The sequence below is a fragment of the Numenius arquata genome, chromosome 4 (genome assembly GCF_964106895.1).
Source record: "Numenius arquata chromosome 4, bNumArq3.hap1.1, whole genome shotgun sequence".
Lineage (NCBI taxonomy): Eukaryota > Metazoa > Chordata > Aves > Charadriiformes > Scolopacidae > Numenius > Numenius arquata.
The window spans coordinates 73,081,477-73,102,006 of NC_133579.1; the positions used below are offsets into that span (position 1 = coordinate 73,081,477).

At 44.3% G+C, this 20,530-nt stretch overlaps 1 protein-coding gene across 1 annotated transcript in view; it reads left to right on the forward strand.

The window, feature by feature from the left end:
- Positions 1-20,530, forward strand: part of HECW1 (HECT, C2 and WW domain containing E3 ubiquitin protein ligase 1) — a 190,083-nt gene that overhangs the window by 164,543 nt on the left and 5,010 nt on the right. Inside the window, exons 22-26 of the mRNA XM_074146119.1 lie at positions 8,064-8,162; positions 9,555-9,684; positions 13,487-13,633; positions 15,206-15,320; positions 16,527-16,725. Coding sequence (XP_074002220.1) covers positions 8,064-8,162; positions 9,555-9,684; positions 13,487-13,633; positions 15,206-15,320; positions 16,527-16,725 — 690 coding nt within the window. The remainder of the gene's footprint in view (positions 1-8,063; positions 8,163-9,554; positions 9,685-13,486; positions 13,634-15,205; positions 15,321-16,526; positions 16,726-20,530) is intronic.

A 20,530-nucleotide genomic window follows, 5' to 3' on the forward strand; every position in this document is an offset into this window, starting at 1 on the left:
TTCAGGATTTGAAACCTAAAGGATTCTTTTTTTTTGTACCATGTTGATTTTCACTCTGAAAAAATCAGTTTTCATCCCTTTTTTTCTTTTTTTCTTGTTTAATTTAGTTCTTGGGCGATGCACACGTCTCTGAACACCCTCTTTGTATCTTATGTCAATCTGCAAGCAGGCCTGCTGGAATCTCCCCCTTTCCATACGCTTTACCATCGGGGCTACTTAAGAAAGGCCAGTGCTTTCTTAAACAAGTGTTACAAATTTCCTTTAAAATATAATTAAATCTCACTAGTTTTACAGGAAAACTAAGCAGACAGAGTATTATCAAGGAGGGACTCGTGGAATATGCTCTTTCATCTTTCGATGCCTGAATGAAGCGCCTTGGCTACGAGTAGAATGTGTGCTCCATTAAGTCCCAACAACATAGAATCGTCTAGGTTGGAAGAGACCCTTGGGATCATCGAGTCCAACCATCTACCCTACTCTACAAAGTTCTCCCCTACACCATATCCCCCAACACCACATCTAAACGGCTCTTAAACACATCCAGGGATGGTGACTCAACCCCCTCCCTGGGCAGCCTGTTCCAATGCCCGACCACTCTTTCTGTGAAAAATTCTTTCCTAATGTTCAGTCTAAACCTACCCTGTTGGAGCTTGAAGCCATTCCCTCTCGTTCTGTCATTAGTTACCTGTGTGAAGAGACCAGCACCAACCTCTCTACAGTGTCCTTTCAAGTAGTTGTAGAGAGTGATGAGGTCTCCCCTCAGCCTCCTCTTCCTCATACTAAACAGTCCCAGCTCCTTCAACCGCTCTTCATATGATTTGTTTTCCATCAGTTGCCAGGCTGGAAGAGTGCACAGAGAGTTGCTCCGTGTCAGCACCCCTAAATGTTTCCTTTCAGTTTTCTTTTGGAAAATGGACTGAAACTGAAGCCTATCTGACAGAATTTTCTGTGGTTTCATAGTGAGTAGTATGGAGATTCCCCTTAAAATCTCAATAACTCTCTGGAAACCTGGAATGAATTTTGACCATGTATGAGATAAGATGCATCTCAGTATTTAGAACTGAATTCAAAGGAGATTAAAAAGAAAACAACAAAAGTTGGTCAGATGGATCATTACCATTTCTTCAGAAGAAGTGTGTAATGGTTTTAAACTGAAAGAGGGGAGATTTAGATCAGGTACTAGAAAGAAATTCTTTCCTGTGAGGGTGGTGAGACACTGGAACAGGTTGCCCAGAGAAGCTGTGGATGCCCCATCCCTGGAGGTGTTCAAGGCCAGGCTGGATGGGGCTTTGAGCAACCTGGTCTGGTGGGAGGTGTCCCTGCCCATGGCAGGGGGATGGAACTGGATGATCTTCAAGGTGCCTTCCAGCTCTAACCATTCTGTGGTTCTAAGACGCTGCATATAGGTGACCTAACATTGTATCTTTGTCTCTCTGAGAATTCTTCATACTAGAGATGGATATAAGAAAAGAAAACAAGCCAACAATAATCTTATTACTCCTTATATTGGAATTCTCCTCCAGGACTAATTAAAGAAATTTTTTTTTCAGCACTCTTTAATGTGCTGAGACTCTGTGGACTTTTGTCTCCTGGCCTTTGTAAGAGCCGTTCCTTTCATATTAATGACACATGAGCTCATCAGATTCCTGAAGGGAAGAGGCATCGTGCTGGAATGCCACAGCGTCCACCTCGGAGCCTGCAGATACGCAGAGCAAATTTACCACACCACCAAATGACACGGTGGCAAAGAGGCGGTCTGCAAAGGTTGCAGATGGAAGCCGGATAAACAGAACGGCATTAGCTATCCCAGCCTGCGTGGCCAACCTTTCCGACAATAGATGGCTTCACGTCATCACATTAGTCCGTTCAAATGTCCTGACGTTTCTGTGAGTTAGGGGTTAAATATGCACACCAAACTGAAGAAAGGCATTTGTTAATGAAGGCTGATAGAGGTGTGGGTTTGATCCACTGCCAAGGTTTTCTAAAGATGATCTGATCCTACTGCTAGGTTATTGCTCTGGAGATATAGCTCGTTACAGGACATGTTGATTGTGTCCTGCGCTGAGCCAACACAAGGATACGTGCTATTAGCGTAGAGACACTCACCTCTGGTGCATGTGCCTCATGAGGTCCAACAAGGCCAAGTGCAGGGTCCTGCACCTGGGTTGGGGCAACCCCTGGTATCAATACAGGCTGGGGGATGAAGGGGTTGAGAGCAGCCCTGATGAGAAGGACTTGACTGTACTGGTGGATGAGAAGCTGGACGTGAGCCAGCAATGTGGACTTGCAGCCCAGAAAGTCAACCATATCTTGGGCTGCATCAAAAGAAGCATGGCCAGCAGGTCGAAGGAGGTGATTCTACCCCTCTCCCTCTGGTGAGACCCCACCTGGAGTACTGCATCCAGCTCTGGGGCCCTCAGCACAGGAAGGACATGGATCTACTGGAGCAGGTCCAGAGGAGAGCCATGAAGATAATCAGAGCACTGGAGCACCTCTCCTGTCTTCAGACAGTTGAAAGTTGGGGTTGTTCAGCCAGGAGAAGAGAAGGCTCCAGGGAGACCTTATAGAGGCCTCTCAGTAGTTAAAGGGGACTTATAAGAAAGATGGGGACAAACTTTTTAGCAGAGCCTGTTGCAATAGAACAATGAGTAATGCTTTTAAACTAAAAGAAGGTAGATTTAGACTAGATATAAGGAAGAAACTTGCTACGATAAGGGCGGTGAAACCCTGGCACAGGTTTCCCAGAGAGGTTGTAGATGCCCCGTCCCTGGAACATTCAAGGTCCCATTGGATGGAGGTCTGAGCAACCTGATCTAGTTGAAGATGTCCCTGCTTGTTGTAAGGGGGTTGGAGTAGATGACCTTTAAAGGTCCCTTCCAACCCCAACTGTTCTGTGATTCTGTGAAAACAAGCTGTACCGCAACCTCTGGAACCCATGATGCTTGGTTTCCTACAAATTTGGGTTTCATGTCTGAATTCTCTGTTGTCTAATAAGATGCATACTCAGAGTGAAGCCTTTTCTGTGACTGGGCCCTTCTAAATACTTTCCCTTTTTTGGTTTCTCTGATATCCAATAACAGTTGAGATCAGGTCCAGTCTCTCCCACTGCGGAAGGACTAACGTTCTCCAGGCTGCATCCACCTGCCAAAGGCCATTCTTCCTTAGAAGAGCTGCCAAGGGCAGAAATCCTGTCCCGCGGTGCAGCCTCATTTGTTCAGCTTGTCTTTCAGGTGGCCAAAAGTTCGTCTGCACAATTAAACAATCGACAGCTTTAAAACTGGTGCAACAGAGCGGGTAAATTTGTCTTACAGATGAAAGCTAGTTTTCAGTAGTCCCGTGAAAGGAAAATGATATTTTCAGGTTTGATGTGAACCATATCATATTCATCTCTCTTGAGCCCTCCTTTGAATATTTTTTCGCAAGCTACTGCATCAAGAAGGGCACGTTTAAACCCAGCTGACGTGTTCGAGGGAGATAAGGTTTGCAAGATTTTCAGTCTTTTTAATCCCATCAGGTGCTTCCTCGATTTAGGATTTAAAGTTTCTCTTGCAATAGCCGATTTAGCCCACGAGCCGTGGCTACCGAAGCATCCCCTGCAGAATGATGAACACCATCCTTTCCCTGCACACATAGATTACAATTTTGCCGAGGTGCATCCTTCTCCATCTGAATCCAAGGAAGTGCTGTCATAGAAAGTAGAGCTGCGTTAGTTCAACCAGTTAAGAGAGAGCCCTGTAACAAAGGGTCATTATGGGTCCTGCCTTACTCTGCTGCTATATGATAAGGAGCAGGGTAAATTAAGTTTCCTGTGACTCACCTGCAATTGGAGGCAAATTTATTGCTTAAGTCGCTGCTACAACGTATGGATTTGTCTCTCCCTGTGCACACAGACATGCCGTAAATATGCAGGGAGTCCCACCGAGGAGAACAAGCCTGTTATTTTGCAACAGGCTGTTGTGAAAACAAGGCTGTTTTGGGGGCGCCTGCGGCCTCCAGAAGGGAGTTAGGTGGGTAGCGTGGAAACTTCTGCAAACGGGTTGCATAGCAGTGTTGTTAAAAGCCGGAAAGCAGGTGCACACAATGTCCTTTTTTTGAGTGGAAGAACGGTGTCGATAGGCAGGCGAACCAGAGCAGCTCTCCTGCTCGTTAATTCTGTCTCTGATTCCACCATTTCCCGTTCATTAACTCCCTCCCACGTTTCCCCTTTCTGCTGGAGCACGTTCCTCAGGCTCAATCGTTGTCTCCCAAAGGGAAGGGTGTTGAAAGAAAGGGCCAGAGCAAGACCTCGCATTCCCCACCTCTCCCGAACCATCTTTCCTGCTAGAAAAAAAATCGAACAAGCATTTTACACTTCCTTGGAAAGATAAATGTAAATCGGCTTTAAAGAAGGTATGTGCCCTCCAGCCAGGATTTACCTTTGTGCTACTTATTCTATCAAGAAAACTTGTTTTTTCTGAAGAGGCTGTCTCTGAATCTCACCCAAGCTCTAAATCCTTCAGGAAGAAATAAACACGAATGTCTGGTTTTGTTTTACCTGGCTTTTGTAAGGAGGGCGATTTTTCTTCTTGTTTTTTTTTTGTAAGTTTTGATATATTTTAGGTGGGGCTGTTATGCTTGGATGATCGTGGTGGCAGCTTGATGGACTGCATGGACACACACGCAGATAGACTTGTTTAGTTGTCCTCTGAAGAGGGTACCAAGCGCCTCCCTTTTCATAGAATCAGAGAATTGTCCAGGTTGGAAGGGACCTTTCAGATCATGAGTCCAACCATCAACCGAACTCTGACAAAACCATCACTAACCCGTGTCCCTCAGCACCACATCTACACGTCTTTTAAATACCTCCAGGGATGGTGCCTCAACCACTTCCCTGGGCAGCCTGTTCCAATGCTTGATAACCCTCTCAGTGTAGAAATTTTTCCTGATATGCAGTCTAAACCTCCCCTGGCGCAACTTCAGGCCACTTCCTCTTGTCCTATCGCTTGTTATTTGGGAGAAGAGACCGACCCCCAACTCTCTACAACCTCTTTTCAGGTAGTTGTGGAGAGCAGTAATAGGTATCTGTTGACTTACTACAGTCCATGTTTCTCACTACACTTCTGGACCACAGGGGTGTCACCTATCGTCCCAAAACGGACAAGGGGCCAGAGGACCTTCTCTTACACCGCTCTTGAGATCAGAGAGTCAGGTATAGTGAGCCTCTGCAGAGAAACCAAAGCTGGGTGCAGAAGAGGAAGAGTTTGTGGGCTGGAGAGCTCACGAGCTTTGGCCACAAAGCACAGTGTCTGCTGGGGTGATGTGGAGCTGCCAAAAAATACAGTCGCAACGTAGCTTTTTTTATCCATTGTATTGACAGGCACCAGGTGGCAACATCTGGTTAATTATTTCATCTCCTATATCCAGACCAGTTAGTACCGGATTTGTTTTCCTACATGGTACCGTTGCAAGGGCTGGGACTGGGGAACCACAGTTGGAGTGAGCACTGGTGTGTCCCAGAGGGGCTGCAAGTGCATGGCCAGACTGAACGACCGCGCAAGACAGAGATGCTCTGCCCCGCATTTGGTTAGGCTGACCCACCGGACTTAGGCCTTTCACACAGAAACACTGCCCGTGACCTTTGGATGGTTTGGTACAGTTCTGCCATAAGGCATTGATGCCAGTTAAACTCGCCAGTAACGGCTACCGTAACACGTGATTGTGACTGTAAACACCTTGATCTCGGTGCGCTGCCCTTTCACGTCAGCTTTGAAGTCATGCCCTCAAAGCCTTGTAGAGGTACAGAACACTACACTTGGTCTTAGCCAAACATCTGAGGGACTTGGGTCTTTTTAGTCTGGAGAAGAGAAGGCTGAGGGGGGATCTGATCAACGCCTATAAATACTCAAAGGGTGGGTGTCAGGAGGATGGGGCCAGGCTTTTTTCAGTGGTGCCCAGGGACAGGACAAGAGGAAACGGGGACAAACTTGAATGTAAGAAGTTCTACCTAAACATGAGGAGGAACTTCTTCACTTTGAGGGTGGCAGAGCCCTGGAAGAGGCTGCCCAGAGAGGTGGTGGAGTCTGTCTCTGGAGACATTCCAAACCTGCCTGGACACATTCTTGTGGGACCTGCTCTGGGTGGACCTGCTTTGGCAGGGGGGTTGGACTACATGATCTCCAGAGGTCCCTTCCAACCCCATAGCATTCTGTGATTCTGTGATACAGAAGGGATACAAGCAGCAAGGAGAAAACCCACGCTGTTCACACATTCAACCCATTTCTTAGCAGAAGGAGCGCTCCCAAATCCCTGAGACTTTTCATGGCAATTTACTTTCAGCTTTACTTTACTCCAAATGGCTCCTGCCTGCCCAGCCCTGCACAGTCGAGTAGCCACAGGGCGAGTGTCGTGGTGAGGAACACCCCATGCTCCTATTACTTTCATTCAGCGTTCGCTTTCAAAATGTATAGGGATGGATGGGGAAAAAGGGGGTGATGAAGAACAAAACCCAAAAAAAGCCGACATGGGTTATTTAGGACAAACGGAGTTGATTATAGATCCTGAAGGTGCTGTAAAACTGATGGATTACAGGCTCGGTATTTCTGGGATTTGAGCTGTCTGGCTTCCACTGTACTTTCATTGTGTCAGCTCCCCCTCTTTTCGGTGTTTTTTGCTGGAAACATTGCACCAGAGCACAAGTGAAGCGAAGCAGGTCCTAACCGGACCCAACAGCTGCCTTTTGTTGCTGCTGTGGAAACAGCTGTAAGGGGGTAATATAATCACTCTCCTGTTCCCAGTCAGCTGCAGATCATAAGCACCTTTCTTGGATGCAGGGGACCCGGAGGCAGCTCCTGTGGTGATGTAAATGCTAATTGGGCCCACAGCAGGCTATTTTGTGCCCCGTTTGACATACTGAGCACTTGTTGTTCTGTCCCATGAGCATAAAGTTGACTGAACGGATAGTCTGTGCCGCTTTTATTACAATGAGACTCACGTTTCGTTCATATGCAGGAGGGGTCTTCGCACTGGTTCCGGCAGCGGAAGGAATGGTTTCTTGGCTTTTTGATCTGTTTCTCATTTTTGTGGAATAAAACTTTACTATGATGTCAGGAAGCTCAGGCTTGGAGCGCCCCTATTTGGGATCTGGGATTTTTTTCTTTTTTTTCTTTACAAATAAGTAAGTTTTGGATGGGTGATGGGGGTGTTTCTACAAAAAAAAAAAAACCAAACACACCTGGACTCGCACCTGTTCTGTGTTTTTCTGTCTGAGATTACTGATGTAAAACCAGATTTAATGGAATAATATCTAATAAGTCACAGAAGAAATCGTAGAAAGAAAAATTTAACAGCTTACCATCACAGGTCATAGCTTGTAATGGACAGGACACTCCTTTGAGCGTACTTGGAGTGGGACTAGGGGAGGTTGTTCTTGGAAAACAGAAGCAAACACAAGAGTGTGTAAATAGTGAAAACAGCTGAGCATCAGCATTAAGAAAGTGGTGTGGGGACAGCTTGCCTGAGCTTTAGGTACTGATTTCAGTATGTGTCCTTGGTCACAACAGTTAACTTATTTGAACTTCAGTTTCCTGCCTGTAAAGTCAACTCACTACCCTTTTAAAGTACTTTAAATCCCCAGCTTGGGAAGGTCGTAACCAGTTAGAAACTGGATATACTGATTCACTAAATATCCTTTGCAGCTGTTTTGATAGCATGTTTTCTGCTGGGGTGAGGTGCAGTATTACAGTATTTCACTGGCTAAATATTGTGTTTGATGGAGTCAGTCTGTATCAGAACATTCAACTAAAGATCATAGAAGGTGAGTCTTCAGAGCGTTTGTTGGTTTGGACCAGGAGAGCGTATAACATGCCAGCTGCACATATTGGAGATATGGAGGAGATGGATCAAGAAGAGATCCATTATTGATCAGAAGTGCGAGGGATGGTGTTAGGTACCTGCTCGGGGAAAAAAGAAATAAATGAATAAATGTAAGAAGCTAAGTCAGAAACGAAGAACAGTTGCTCTCTGTGTAAGCTTCTATGTAGAACGGCTTGAGTTATAATTAATTTACTCTGCATTTTCTGTCCCAGGTTCAGGTTCAGCGGTCGTATTCTTGGCCTTGCTCTCATTCATCAGTACCTTCTCGATGCTTTCTTCACCAGGCCGTTCTACAAAGCACTGCTAAGGCTGTAAGTATGAGCGTGCAGCCGTGCAGAAACCATGCAGAAACAGGGATCCTGCACTGAGTTCTAGAGACACGGCCGCGTGGAAATGCTTCAAGCGCTCTGACCTTCAAGTCCTTCCCACTGTTTGTTGCTTGGTCTGTGATAGAAAACAAATGTGTTTTCATTTTTCTTTACTTTCTCCAAGAACTTGCCCTTCATAAATACGGACTATGGTGATAAAAATGCATAAGTGTGACATTTAGAAAAGCACTGACCCGTAATTCCAGAGTTTACTACTGATGAAAAGTTATCAAAGCAATTAAAATGATATGTAGAAGACTGCAAAGCATCTTCGATGGAACGAAACAAAACAGCGACAAAAAAAGGAGGGGGATCATATTAAGAAAAATACGTAATTTCTCATGCCTCACTGAAAGAGTAGGTTTTCATCTTAAACACAGCTCGGCTTAATTAGGAATGCTCATGTAGATATAAACAGTGAATGTTTTGTATTATTTGTCTTCTGTCTTTAAGACTGGTGAGCAGAAGCTGCCAGTAATATATTACTTTCAGTGTCAGGTTTATAAGGTTAGCTTTAATTGACAATCTGTCCCTCTTTAATTAATAGACTGCAATAAGACAAGGTACGTAAAATTTGTAGCCCTAAGTCGAGACTGCAATTAAATGACAAAGAGCAGAGTAAAGTTTAGCTAAAACATTTTATCATTTAGGGTGATTCCAAATCAACAAAGATATTTGTCTTAACAGTCCTTCAAGTTCTTTAACTACATTTAATTTTATTTTTTTAACAATGAGTGTTGCTGGGGTCCCAGTGCTCATATCTGTATTGTATCTGAGCTAGTCTGGAAACAGCCTGAAGCCTAGAGTCCTCCCTGCGTCCTTATTGCCCCTTTAGGGGATTTGAAACCAGCTGCTCATAACATCCACCTGCCCTTTCAGCAAGCAAGGCCGACTCCTTATTAGCAGAAATTTAGGCTGCCTGGTCTGCCTTATGTCAGTCTTGCGCGCTCACCTTGAGGATGATAGCTCCACGGAAGCAGCCAGGCACAACATGGCAGGGCCCATCTGGACTGAAGGTAAGCACGTGCTCTCAAGTGCAGGGCATCCTGAAGATTCATATAAAATCAAGCCCCGGGGGGTGCTCCTTCTGACGGCAAACAGTGCAGGCAGCCAACAGGCTTGGCCTTGAGCCCAGCCGTGCACTGCAGAGAGTTGCAGAACTGCTTGAAGAGGGTCTGTGTAACAGGCCTGGATGTTAACAAAACCAAACCAACACCAGATTTATGGTGGATCCTTCGGCATAAATTTGTTCATGTTCTTAGTAGTAGGTCAGCCTGCCAATAGTCATGGGGGCGTATATTCAGCTACAGGTTTTTTTTCTTGCCTCGCAATCAGGCCGTGTGATTTAAGCGACTTAGAGTACCTGGATGAAGAGTTCCATCAGAGCTTGCAGTGGATGAAGGATAATAACATCACAGATATCCTGGATCTCACCTTCACAGTGAACGAGGAGGTGTTTGGACAGGTGAGCACAGCTATGCAAAACACGTGAAAAGCAAATTTGAAGCTGACAAAGTTGAGCGTGATGAACGTCTTTCTGTCAGAACAGATCCTTTAGCCTTTCAATAACATTTTCTTCTCCTACCTTCTGTTTCTTTCAAGCCACCTGTTTCAATGCAGATGTTTATTCTTAAGGTGTATAATATAAAATACCAGCCCCCCTACAGGCTTATTGAGCCACACACTGATGAGCATGAGGAATTCTCTGAAGTGGAGTGCAGCTCTTCTCTCCAGGGTGTAGTTCACACACATGTGGCATTCAGTGAATGCGAGCAATGTAACTTAAAGCTGATGAGACTGAAAGGATGGGGAGGGTTAGGAGGGAAGGAAAACATTTGGCAGGTGCTGTAAGACCTTTCACCATTATTTTGTCTGGTATCTCCCTGATAGATTCTATGTCACTTACCTTGCACCTACTTAACACCTTGGTAGGTAATTTATCCATTTATTATGCTTTCTACCACTCAGCTCTGCCTTAGTCAGACCATTCTCTTTAACCTAGCTGATCTGGGTAACTATAGCCTTAACTGGGGCACAGCCCTGGCTTAAGTGCAGACTGGCAACCAGAACAAGTGTTTCCTGTGGGGTTCTTTGGCTTGCACTGAAGCCCTGGTGCTCTTTGCTGTTGTAACCCCTGCTAGATTATAACTGTCTCTGGAAAGCCTTGGGGGGACCCAAAGCAATATTCAGACCAAGATTAAGGACCTCCGTGGAGACACTGAAAACTAGAGAGACTGAGGAACCAAGCTCACCAAGGACTGCAGAAGCTCAAGAGATGGAAGTTCACTCGTGTAAGGAGCAGACACACAGTGTCAACGGGAGCAGAGAGATCAGGTGGAATATACAGAGAGTGGCTCTTAGCCCCAGAAAATAAAGTTGACAGGAGGAGTTTCCACAGAGCTAGGGAAGAGTTAGACTAGTTTCTGAGGGGAGGGATTCTGGCCCTGAGAGTAAGAGGGCTGCTCCACTGTAAGCTTGAAAGTAACAGAAAGCAAGCAAGACTCCAGGGGATATTTTACAAACTGTATTTAGTCTGCTTATAGTACAAGGTCATGATGGATGCAGAGTCAAGGGTAGATGAAATGAAAAGGATGGGGCAGAAGAACTGGAGTAAGAAGCCTCTGTAGGAAAGGTAACACTGTTTTTCTGCAGTCTTAAATGCAGGGGTTTTTCATGGGCTTTGAGCTGAGAGCTTGCGTGACATGCAGTTGACAGTACAGTGGTTTCCCTGGAAGATATGCCTTATATATAAGACTAATACACAAAGACGGAGAGAAACATACAGACATTTTCATGAAGACAGATGAGACAAGTTTGTATTTACATTAGATGACTACAAAGATGAATAAGAATCTCAGCCTGAATTACCCTGATGCATCTGAAGGTAACATTTGGCACGCTAATTACCCGGTATGCTCTCCCCAAAGAAAAGAGCTAGACAATTACATAGGAGTCTGTTGTGGAAGGTAAGAGATGGCTCCAAAGAGAATAGAAGAAAATCACAATCTGTTGTAGATACTGTGATATGAAAGCAAAAGAACACTAAAAAACAGATTTTTATGCCAGTTCACACATTGTCTAGTACTTTATTTCATATGTACTAGACACTATCCTTGCTAGATCTAGTGATGGGGGAAAAAAATGGTTCTCGCTGTGAATTATGACTGTCAGAATCCAAGAGTCCTGGGCAAAAGTGAGATTTTCCCCCTTCTGAAATTTGCAAAGTGCTGACAGCAAAATAACGAAGAAATCGCAATCACATTTTATGCTCACAGATGGATCCCAGTTGGAAATTCTTGCATGCCAAGAGTATCTGACCACTTAAATGCCATCTGAGCATTGCTTTGCTGGATACACGTGCAAGCGGAGATCACAGTGGGAGCTCTGCTAACGTTTGGGAAGCTGGATTTCCAGGGTTGGGTAAAGGAAGCAAGAAATAGTGGCTCTTTGAGAGGCTCTCTGGTAGATGGGTTACAGCCCTTTTGTCTTGTTTCTACAATGGCTTTATTATAGACCAGTCACTACGTCTTTCATTTTTTCTTTCATGTCTCTTTCTTTCTCATGCTTTTACTCAGTAGAAAGTGTTCTTCCAGGCCTGTCTCCAGGCTCTATATATCCATAGGGCCTGTCTCCGAGCCCTGGCAATTGCACCAGGAATGGACCAGATTGGTTGAAATGTCTCCTTGTTACTGTGAAACCTGGTTCTGAATTACAGCTCGCAGCTGTGGTTAATGCCTCTATGGACAAGAAATTAAAAATAGGGACAAATTGATTGCCTGAATTCTAGGTAACTAATTGTATTTGAAATTACAGGGATAATGAGAAGTTGAAGAAATAATCATTAGCGTGTCTAGGTGTTTATGGGAAGTCTTGCAGGAGATTTAGAACATCTGGACTTACTGTCGTGCTTAAAGCTAGACAATATTTAGTTGCTGGGACAGATGTTTCTTACTGCCTCACAGTCTTGAAGAATACAGCATGGCAGCTGGGCCGGAGTCTTACCCTCTGGCCAATGCAGCGTTGCTTGTATAATGGTGACACGGTGATCTACATTTGGGAATTTAACCTGAACGAGCTAAGAATTCCTAACTCGTTACATCCAACCCTACTTGTTCTTGCTGTTTCTCCACAAAGCTACAGATTAGATGACTCATCGAGGGTTTCCATAATTCATAACGTTACAACAGGTCCCTCAAGCAAAGTGACCTAAATACTGTATATGCTGTGTGTTGTTTGTTGGGCTCATCAATAGGTAATAATATAAATAATATGTAAATAATACAAATTATGAATATGTATTCATGCAGTGCATTTACTATCTGTGCTAGACATCATTGTTATAGCAGCAGAAAACCGAAGAGGAGAGCAAAACATTCTTCCTTTTAAATCCACTAGACTGAACGTGAAAATAATTGCAAGATAAATATTATTTTCTGTCAGATGTGAGGAGTATGTGCTCGCTGGGTAGAATCTAGATTGATTCCTTAAATCCCTTCTCAATCTTAAGCCTTAGTAACCCAAGACAACTAAATTAACCATTAAAATGCAATGAAAAGCTGTAGCTCTTGGTTAAAAAAATTAAAAAGTTATTTACCGTACAAACACTTGTCAGGTTTGGATGGTCGATACAAAACTCTGAATCCCACAGTGAGTATATTTGTCCTCCGTGCAGGGTGCTGTACAGGTCTTGTTTAGATAGTGTATTGGGAGTATTCCTTTTGTGATGATTTTTTTGGCTATTGGCATTTCTGAGTAAACTAATTAGCACTTGTTGCCTAAGAGACAAATAGATATCCCTTCCAGTTGGCAAAACAATGTGTCTGTTCCAATACTGTGATTGCCTCCTCAACCTGTTGCTTCCCATACCCTTGCTTGGATCATCTACAGCAAGTAGCAAGCTGGTATGGTTGTCACCCTCTCTGCAGCTCCTAGAGGGGGAAAAGGAGAGGAGAAGGATGAAAAGACTGGCCAGAGTGGCACATTGTACATGGCTTATAGGTGGTGCTCTCTGAATCAATCATTGCTGCTGCAGTTTGAAGTAACCTAAAGGTCAGTCCAGCTTCAGCTGGGGATAAGGCCAGGGCTAGGGCTGAGGGGGTGTCCCTCATTATCCTTTTGGTTTCTGCTGCAAATGCACAAGAGGCCAGGAGTCCAGAACTAGAAACACAGCTGTTATCTTTCTCACTTACATATTCAAAGCACAACTTAAATTTTAAACAAAACGTGATCCATACGCTGATACACCACTGTTTATCTTTGTTCCATAGGTGACGGAGAGAGAGTTGAAATCTGGAGGGGCAAATACAGCAGTGACAGAAAAGAACAAAAAAGAGTACATCGAGAGAATGGTGAAGTGGCGAGTGGAACGAGGGGTGGTTCAGCAAACAGAGGCCCTGGTCCGTGGCTTCTACGAAGTAAGTAACAAAACGACGACCCCGCGGTCTTCCTCCATTCCTCATCTGGATGAGCTGACCCCATGATTAAACTATGCTTCATTGGTACCCTATGAAATAGCTGAACAGACACACAGATAGCAAGGAATTGGAGTGCCTGGATCTCTAGAGACAGGGACTGTGGATATGGCATGTTTAGGATTAAGGGAGAAAGGAAAGAAATGTGTATTCTGAATATGATAAAGCATAACGATCAAGAGTTAAGAAAGATACTGCTTTCCATTCACATAGTTAGAGAAGTGGGCATTTGCAAATTTTGTTTTACCCTGCTGTGATGCAAAAGAAGATTGTGAAGAATTGTACACTTCAATGAAGAGCTGGTGTGACACACTGTGTCCGTAGGGACTCATTCCACTAAAGTTGGTCCTAGGACGCAGTCAGCTATTATCTTACTGGTATTCCTGGGTGCTGCTCCAGTGTTGTCCCTGGATCTTACCACAGAATCACAGAACGGTTAGAGTTGGAAGGGACCTTAAAGATCATCAAGTTCCAACCCCCCTGCCCTGGGCAGGGACACCTCCCACCAGACCAGGTTGCTCAAAGCCCCATCCAGCCTGGCCTTGAACACCTCCAGAGATGGGGCAGCCACAGCTTCTCTGGGCAACCTGTTCCAGTGTCTCACCACCCTCGCAGGAAAGAATTTCTTCCTAGTATCTCATCTAAATCTCCCCTCTTTCAGTTTAAAACCATTACCCCTCGTCCTATCACTCCACTCCCTGATAAAGAGTCCCTCCCCATCTCTCCTGTAGCCCCTTCAGGTACTGGAAAGTATCTTGCCCTAGCAGCTGTAATAGGAGTAGAAGTTGAGGGCTGTGTTGCGGAGGGAAATGAACCGAAAGAACGGCCACCCTGGCAAATGGAACAGCAGATAACGGACACGCAGAATAGTCCTGGTAACTGAGGGCTCTGAGCAGTCGTGCACTGACATTACTGGTGGTGGAAGCCAGTGAGGGTGGCTTTGTAGCTGAACAGACGTGGTCAGCCCTTTGCTGTAGCAAGGGTTTGGCTAAGCGACTCCCTACAGTTTACTAAAGTTTGCATATGGTTCGCTGGCTTTTTCTCCCTGCGAATACTACAGGCCGTTAAAGCTTTCGGTTTCACATAATTCAAGTGAAACCTCAGCTGCATCTTCAGTGGCTGAAGACCTGAGGGCACTCCTATGCAGTTGTAATCAAATTCCAATGCAAAACAAATATAAAATAAATTGCCCATATTACAAATCCAGTCTTTGACTATCAAAATCACTTGTGAGAGTGAATGTAACACTGAAGAATGTTCTGCACAGATTATGTCCTGTCACTTACATTGTTTCATTCTGTTCAAATCTCATGTGTCCCCATTGTTTGTAGCTCAAAACATCAGCAGTATCCCTGAAGAAGAGCAGAGATTTATCAGCAGAGGAGTGGAAGTTAGCTGTCAGCATGCAGACTTCTTCAGAATAAAGAGCTGGCCATCGGAGCCATAGGTTTAGGAGACGTCACGTCTGCTTTATTTCCAGCCTGAAACCGTGCTTACCAGTGTTTTTTGTTTCAGGTTGTAGACTCCAGGCTTGTCTCTGTTTTCGATGCCAGAGAACTGGAGCTGGTTATAGCTGGCACTGCAGAAATAGATCTTAATGACTGGCGTAACAACACAGAATATCGTGGAGGTAAACTGCCTGCTGATGCTTACTAATATTTTTACTGTTTTCAGCCTAAAACATGACAGACCTGGTCCATCTTTTCCCTCTCTCTTTCGTGAGGAAAATGCCACATTTTGTTCAGGAAGTTTTTGTGAAGAATAACTCATGAATTAAAATAAGATGTCAGGTTTGGATCAACAGATGTAATAACACTGAAATTGATTCTGCTACTTCTTATCCAGATTTTACCCATTCAATTCCTACCGACTTAACGGGACTGAAAAGGATTTGCAGTATTAGATCTAAAAGTTACTTACTCAGATGACTGTGAATGAACTCCTGGCCTCACTGAAAGTAGTATCACAAGCCCTCTTGGCTGAATTCAAGAGCTGAATTTCACGGTTCCCAATTACACTTCAACAAAATACAGATCTTGCTTAACCATCCCCTCAGCCTACACTATGTCGAGTTGGATTTTTTCCCCTTCTCCTCTAATGCTTGGCCTGGTTTTGCTTTAAATGCTGAGCATGATTTATCCAGGCTGTCTTGGATGATGAATAAATGTGAAATCCGCCAGTTCTGCACTACAAAAGGAAAGTCCCTGAGGTTCCCATATTCTCCCCTAAAACACAGGGTTTAAGTCTTTGCTGCTCACTGCCCAGCCTTTGTGTTACCTTATGCAGCTTTCCACAAGCACAGCTGGTCCCCCAACTTATTCTCCTCCTCTTTTTTTTCTGTTTAGCTATTGAAACAGATTCAGCCTGGGTTTATGCTGGCTTTCACTAGCACAAACCAAGGCACAGAGCCCCTCAGGTGGGAAGTTTGCCAGGGAAGGGCTTGCAGTAGCAAACTCCTTTCCATATGTTGAACACTCTTGCAATCCAAAAGAGAATTTATTTGGGAACCAGAAATTGTGAAGTCGTTAGGACTCACACTGTGTGGCGTATCGCAATCGGTCTTTTATACCTTATGCAGGTAGCTCCAGTTCTTGCCAAGGGATTTGTGAGAGGCCAATACACCTCAAATACATATATTTGAGTTTTGGGGTTTCAAATGAGTTAATAATGTGATGGTATCCACAGCCAGGACTGCTCATCAAGAACGAGATATGCTGTTAGGTCAGGATCTTTTCCGTAGGAGATCTACTGCCCCATGCTAGTGGGAACATATTTGTGTTATGCTTCCCCCTTAGAGCAGGTGATTTTAATTTCTCTGTCTTGCTTTTTGGTTTAGGTTACCATGATGGCCACATAGTAATACGGTGGTTCTGGGCAGCAGTGGAGAGATTTAACAATGAGCAGAGACTGCGGTTGTTGCAATTTGTCACTGGGACATCAAGCGTGCCATACGAGGGCTTTGCAGCTCTCCGAGGGAGCAATGGGCTACGGCGTTTCTGTATAGAGAAATGGGGGAAAATAACCTCCCTCCCAAGGTACGTCCCAACTAGGATATAGAAAGAGAATTGCTGTGAGAAAGGTGAGCCTAGTACTTCTTTTGCCTCTCTGCCAGTGAAAGATAATGAATACAGTATGGACATCTTAAAACAGCAAAGAGATAATTAACAGTTTGTTCTGTAATTACATTCAGAAAAAAAAGTGTTTTCTTTTGCTGCCTTTCAGATTTTCAGGCTCAATTTAAGCTACTTTGAATCCTGGAAAATGGTTAAGATAAAGATTTCCAGAGGTCCAAACCTGGTTCTCTTTATTTTGATTCTGGAACAGATCCAGTCCAGCAGGAGCCTCTCAGCTGATTCTGTTCCCTTTACTTTCAAAATACTAGTAAAAATACTTGTGAGTTTACAGAGCCATGAAAACCAGAATCTGTCTCTGAGTTTTGGCCAGGGACCTGAGTGTAATCCCTTCATTTGCTCTGCTGGTTCTCCATTTTCATCACAAGGAATCTTAGTGAAGGGACTTCAGACCATGTGGTGATAATTCCCAATTTGTTACATCTGGTTCGGTCAGCCAGCTAGGAGCAAATGAGCCATAATGTCACACAGAGTCAACAGGCTTCACAGTGCTTCCCAAAGGAGGGGTCATCTTCCTTTTCAGAACAAAGGGACTGGGGCACAGAGGGGAGGTCTGACGTGCCTAAGGCCACTCAAGACAGCCGTGGCACAGCCAGTGAGACATTCAGCTTTGAGTTCTGCTCCAGCACTTTACCCATGACCAGCACTCATCCTTCCTCACTTTTCTTGAATGTCCTTACAGTCGCCTGAGGCTCTGCCCCATTGAGATTACAGAGCATTTTTCATGGGGCTGCATCGCTGCGCCTCTGAGATACTTTAGCAACGTGACCCATTTACCTAACATTTGCCCTCAAAAGGATGCTTTCTTCCTGCTTTTACCATTTGCTTTCAGCTGCAGTGCAAGGGAGGCTATTTTCATGGCACAGATTAGAAATCTCTTCTCACAGGCCTTGCAGATACATTCAGACAACCAATTAACATTGGGACTGGTCCAGTTTTCTAATTACTTGCCATCCATGTTGTTTACTATGTTTAGCATAGTATAAGACTTGGACTTGAGCGGAGGGCAAGTCAATATAGGGTCACCCTCTTGGTACAAGCCAGCTCAAGCCCGTGCTTATGCAGCAGGGAGACGCAGGAGTTGGACCAGGGCACTGTATCAGCAGATATTCAGAGCCGACATCTTACATTGACTCCCTCGAAAGTCAGGAAAAGGGAAGTAATTGTGTTTTTAAGGCACAATTCATCTCACCTGAACACAGGCTTTGAAAATAGCTGAGTTGAATCGCACCTGGTACATTCTGATTGATGTCCATCGACTCTGAAGACTCCACAGAGACTATATGGAGAACTAGAGCCTTGCATGAAAGCTAGATGTGAGCACTGAGATTTAAAACCAGATGAAAACACGGAAGGTCAGTGAGATGATTCATGCCCTCTGAGCTGCAGCCAACAATGTGGAAAGAAAGCCTGAGAGCTTGGTAGGCGTAGGCCTGATCCTCCTTTTGCAGCATATATATATAGTCTGATTCTATGTAAGGGTTTCAGAGCTGACCGAGGGCATTCCTGCCTGCAGCCAGGCAGCAAATGGAACTCACAGACTGGTGCAGCATTTCTGCGGAGCTCTCTTTGCGATCCTTCTGGGATGGAAAGGGGCGAGAGGGGAGGGTGGACCTTGGCGCGTGCAGGGAAAATGCCCTGGGCTGACCCATCGAGTTCTGAAAAGGTAATTGGCCTCTTTCTGCTCTGCTTAACTTTCTTTGTGAACCTAAACCTAGGCATTACTTATGACCTAGATTCACTTAGCCCCGAGATATTCACATTAACAACTCTTAGGTTTGTCGGCTGATCACCAAACTTGTTGCTCTCCCTGAAAGAGGCCTCTTTTCCAGGTGAAAGTTGTTAGCGCCTTTTAGAAGTCTTAGAGCTCTGCATTCATTTTAGCCAGGGGAAAGAGAAACAACACTTGCTCACGGGGAATAAACACAGCTTGAGCACCGTGAATTACTACCTGCATTTTTATAAAATTATGGGGTGCTGCCAAGTATACACAGTGTTAAGAAATACATAAAACACACAGGCTAAACCTGGAGGCTTCTTAAATCCTTAGTTAAGCAACTAAATAAATGTTATTTTAAACTTTTTTTAGATGCCTGATTATGGATTGCTCATGTTTATTTAGATTTACTTACATATTTACTTAGATTTAGAGGCTAAAAAAAAGGTCATATGTCATATCCTGTAGGCCTTTTGGCCCCTGTGATACAATATGAGCGTAACTAACTTTAGCTGTTTAAAATAAACCACAACAAACTCCCTTGTCCTTCTCACAATTCCTACAGTTTCACAGTGAGAGTTACCCTTGCTCCACATTTTCAAAGTCCTAGGAAAAAACCAACCAGCTTTCTCATGTCTTAGCAATGATCAGATTTAGTCGTTTATGTGCTTAGGTGCGGATTGCACCTCTTAATTACTGGTCTTCGTTCTTAGGCCCTGACCCAATAAAGGCAGTGCTGTGAGAGGTGTTACGGAAGCTGATGTGTTTGGCTTTCCTGACATCCAGGTGGATGGTGGGGCACTGGGGATAGGTTAGTACGGCCTGTGGGTTTTCAGCTCTTTTACAGTATTGAGACGACTTTTAGCTCTATCAGGAGAGTCCAGGACTCTTCATTTTCTCACTCCTGCTCCAGACGGCTGAAGTAGTTAGGTGGCTTTCCCTTACATCTTGTCCTTGCACTTAAGCAATGGAGTATGCCATTTGCTTATAGTGAGCAAAGATGTGAAAATACCTAAACCAGCCGTGCTTTTGCATTTGCAACAACAACGTGGCACTCCTAGAAAAGGTGTAAATTTCTAAAATGCAGCACTTTTTGAAGAGTAACCACTAATACATAACGCCTAGAGCGCTTCTTGAAAGCACTGAGGATAAGCAAGACTTTTTCAGGAAGGCTGAGAATCTTGTAACTTCATTCTAAATTGGTGCTCTTGTTCCTCAGTACCAGTTCCCCTACAGGAACAGGGTAACGGTGGTGTAACATGTTCATGTTAAGAGAACTAAGAGTTAGATTACACCAGTGGTTTATTTCTGGAGTGTACGTGTGTATCAGACATATTACTCCCATCTATATTTACTTTGAGTCCACACACGTTATAAAATCAAAGTACTATACAGCTCCGCGATGCTGCTCTAATCCCAGATCTCTAGACGATGACCCTAAAGCAGATTCCAAAGAGACTGCCGGATTTACACATCTGTCAGTGTAAATTTGCAGCCTTGTTTCTCCCAAACTGATGTAACTTGTCGAATGAAATAACACTGAAAGGTAACAGGTTCAACCACTTGTTCATCAAGGTTGAGTTCTACTCTCCCTATCTAATATGCAAAACTTTCTCCCAAAATAAAGGAGTTGTGTATTTTACTTGTTGTAACTGGTTGCTTAAGTAGGGATGGATGGAGAATTCTTCCAGCTATAGCCTCATCTGAAGCCGGAAGCCTCTCTTCACCTTTTCTAGGTCATGCAGATATTTAACACAGAACCAGTTTTAGCAGTATTTTTGCAAGAACTTATTCTTTGTTCCCCACCAAACATTAATGAACAGACACTGCCTTTCTAGCTTCATCTGCTATTATGGGAGCAGATGTCCTGGACCAAAACAAACCTGTGCAAAGAACTGGAAGTGTTTTCTACTATAGCTATTGGAGAAACAACAGTTCTCTCTTCTTAAAACCTCAGCCTGGAAAACTGTTTAGTGCTTACAAATGCCACTG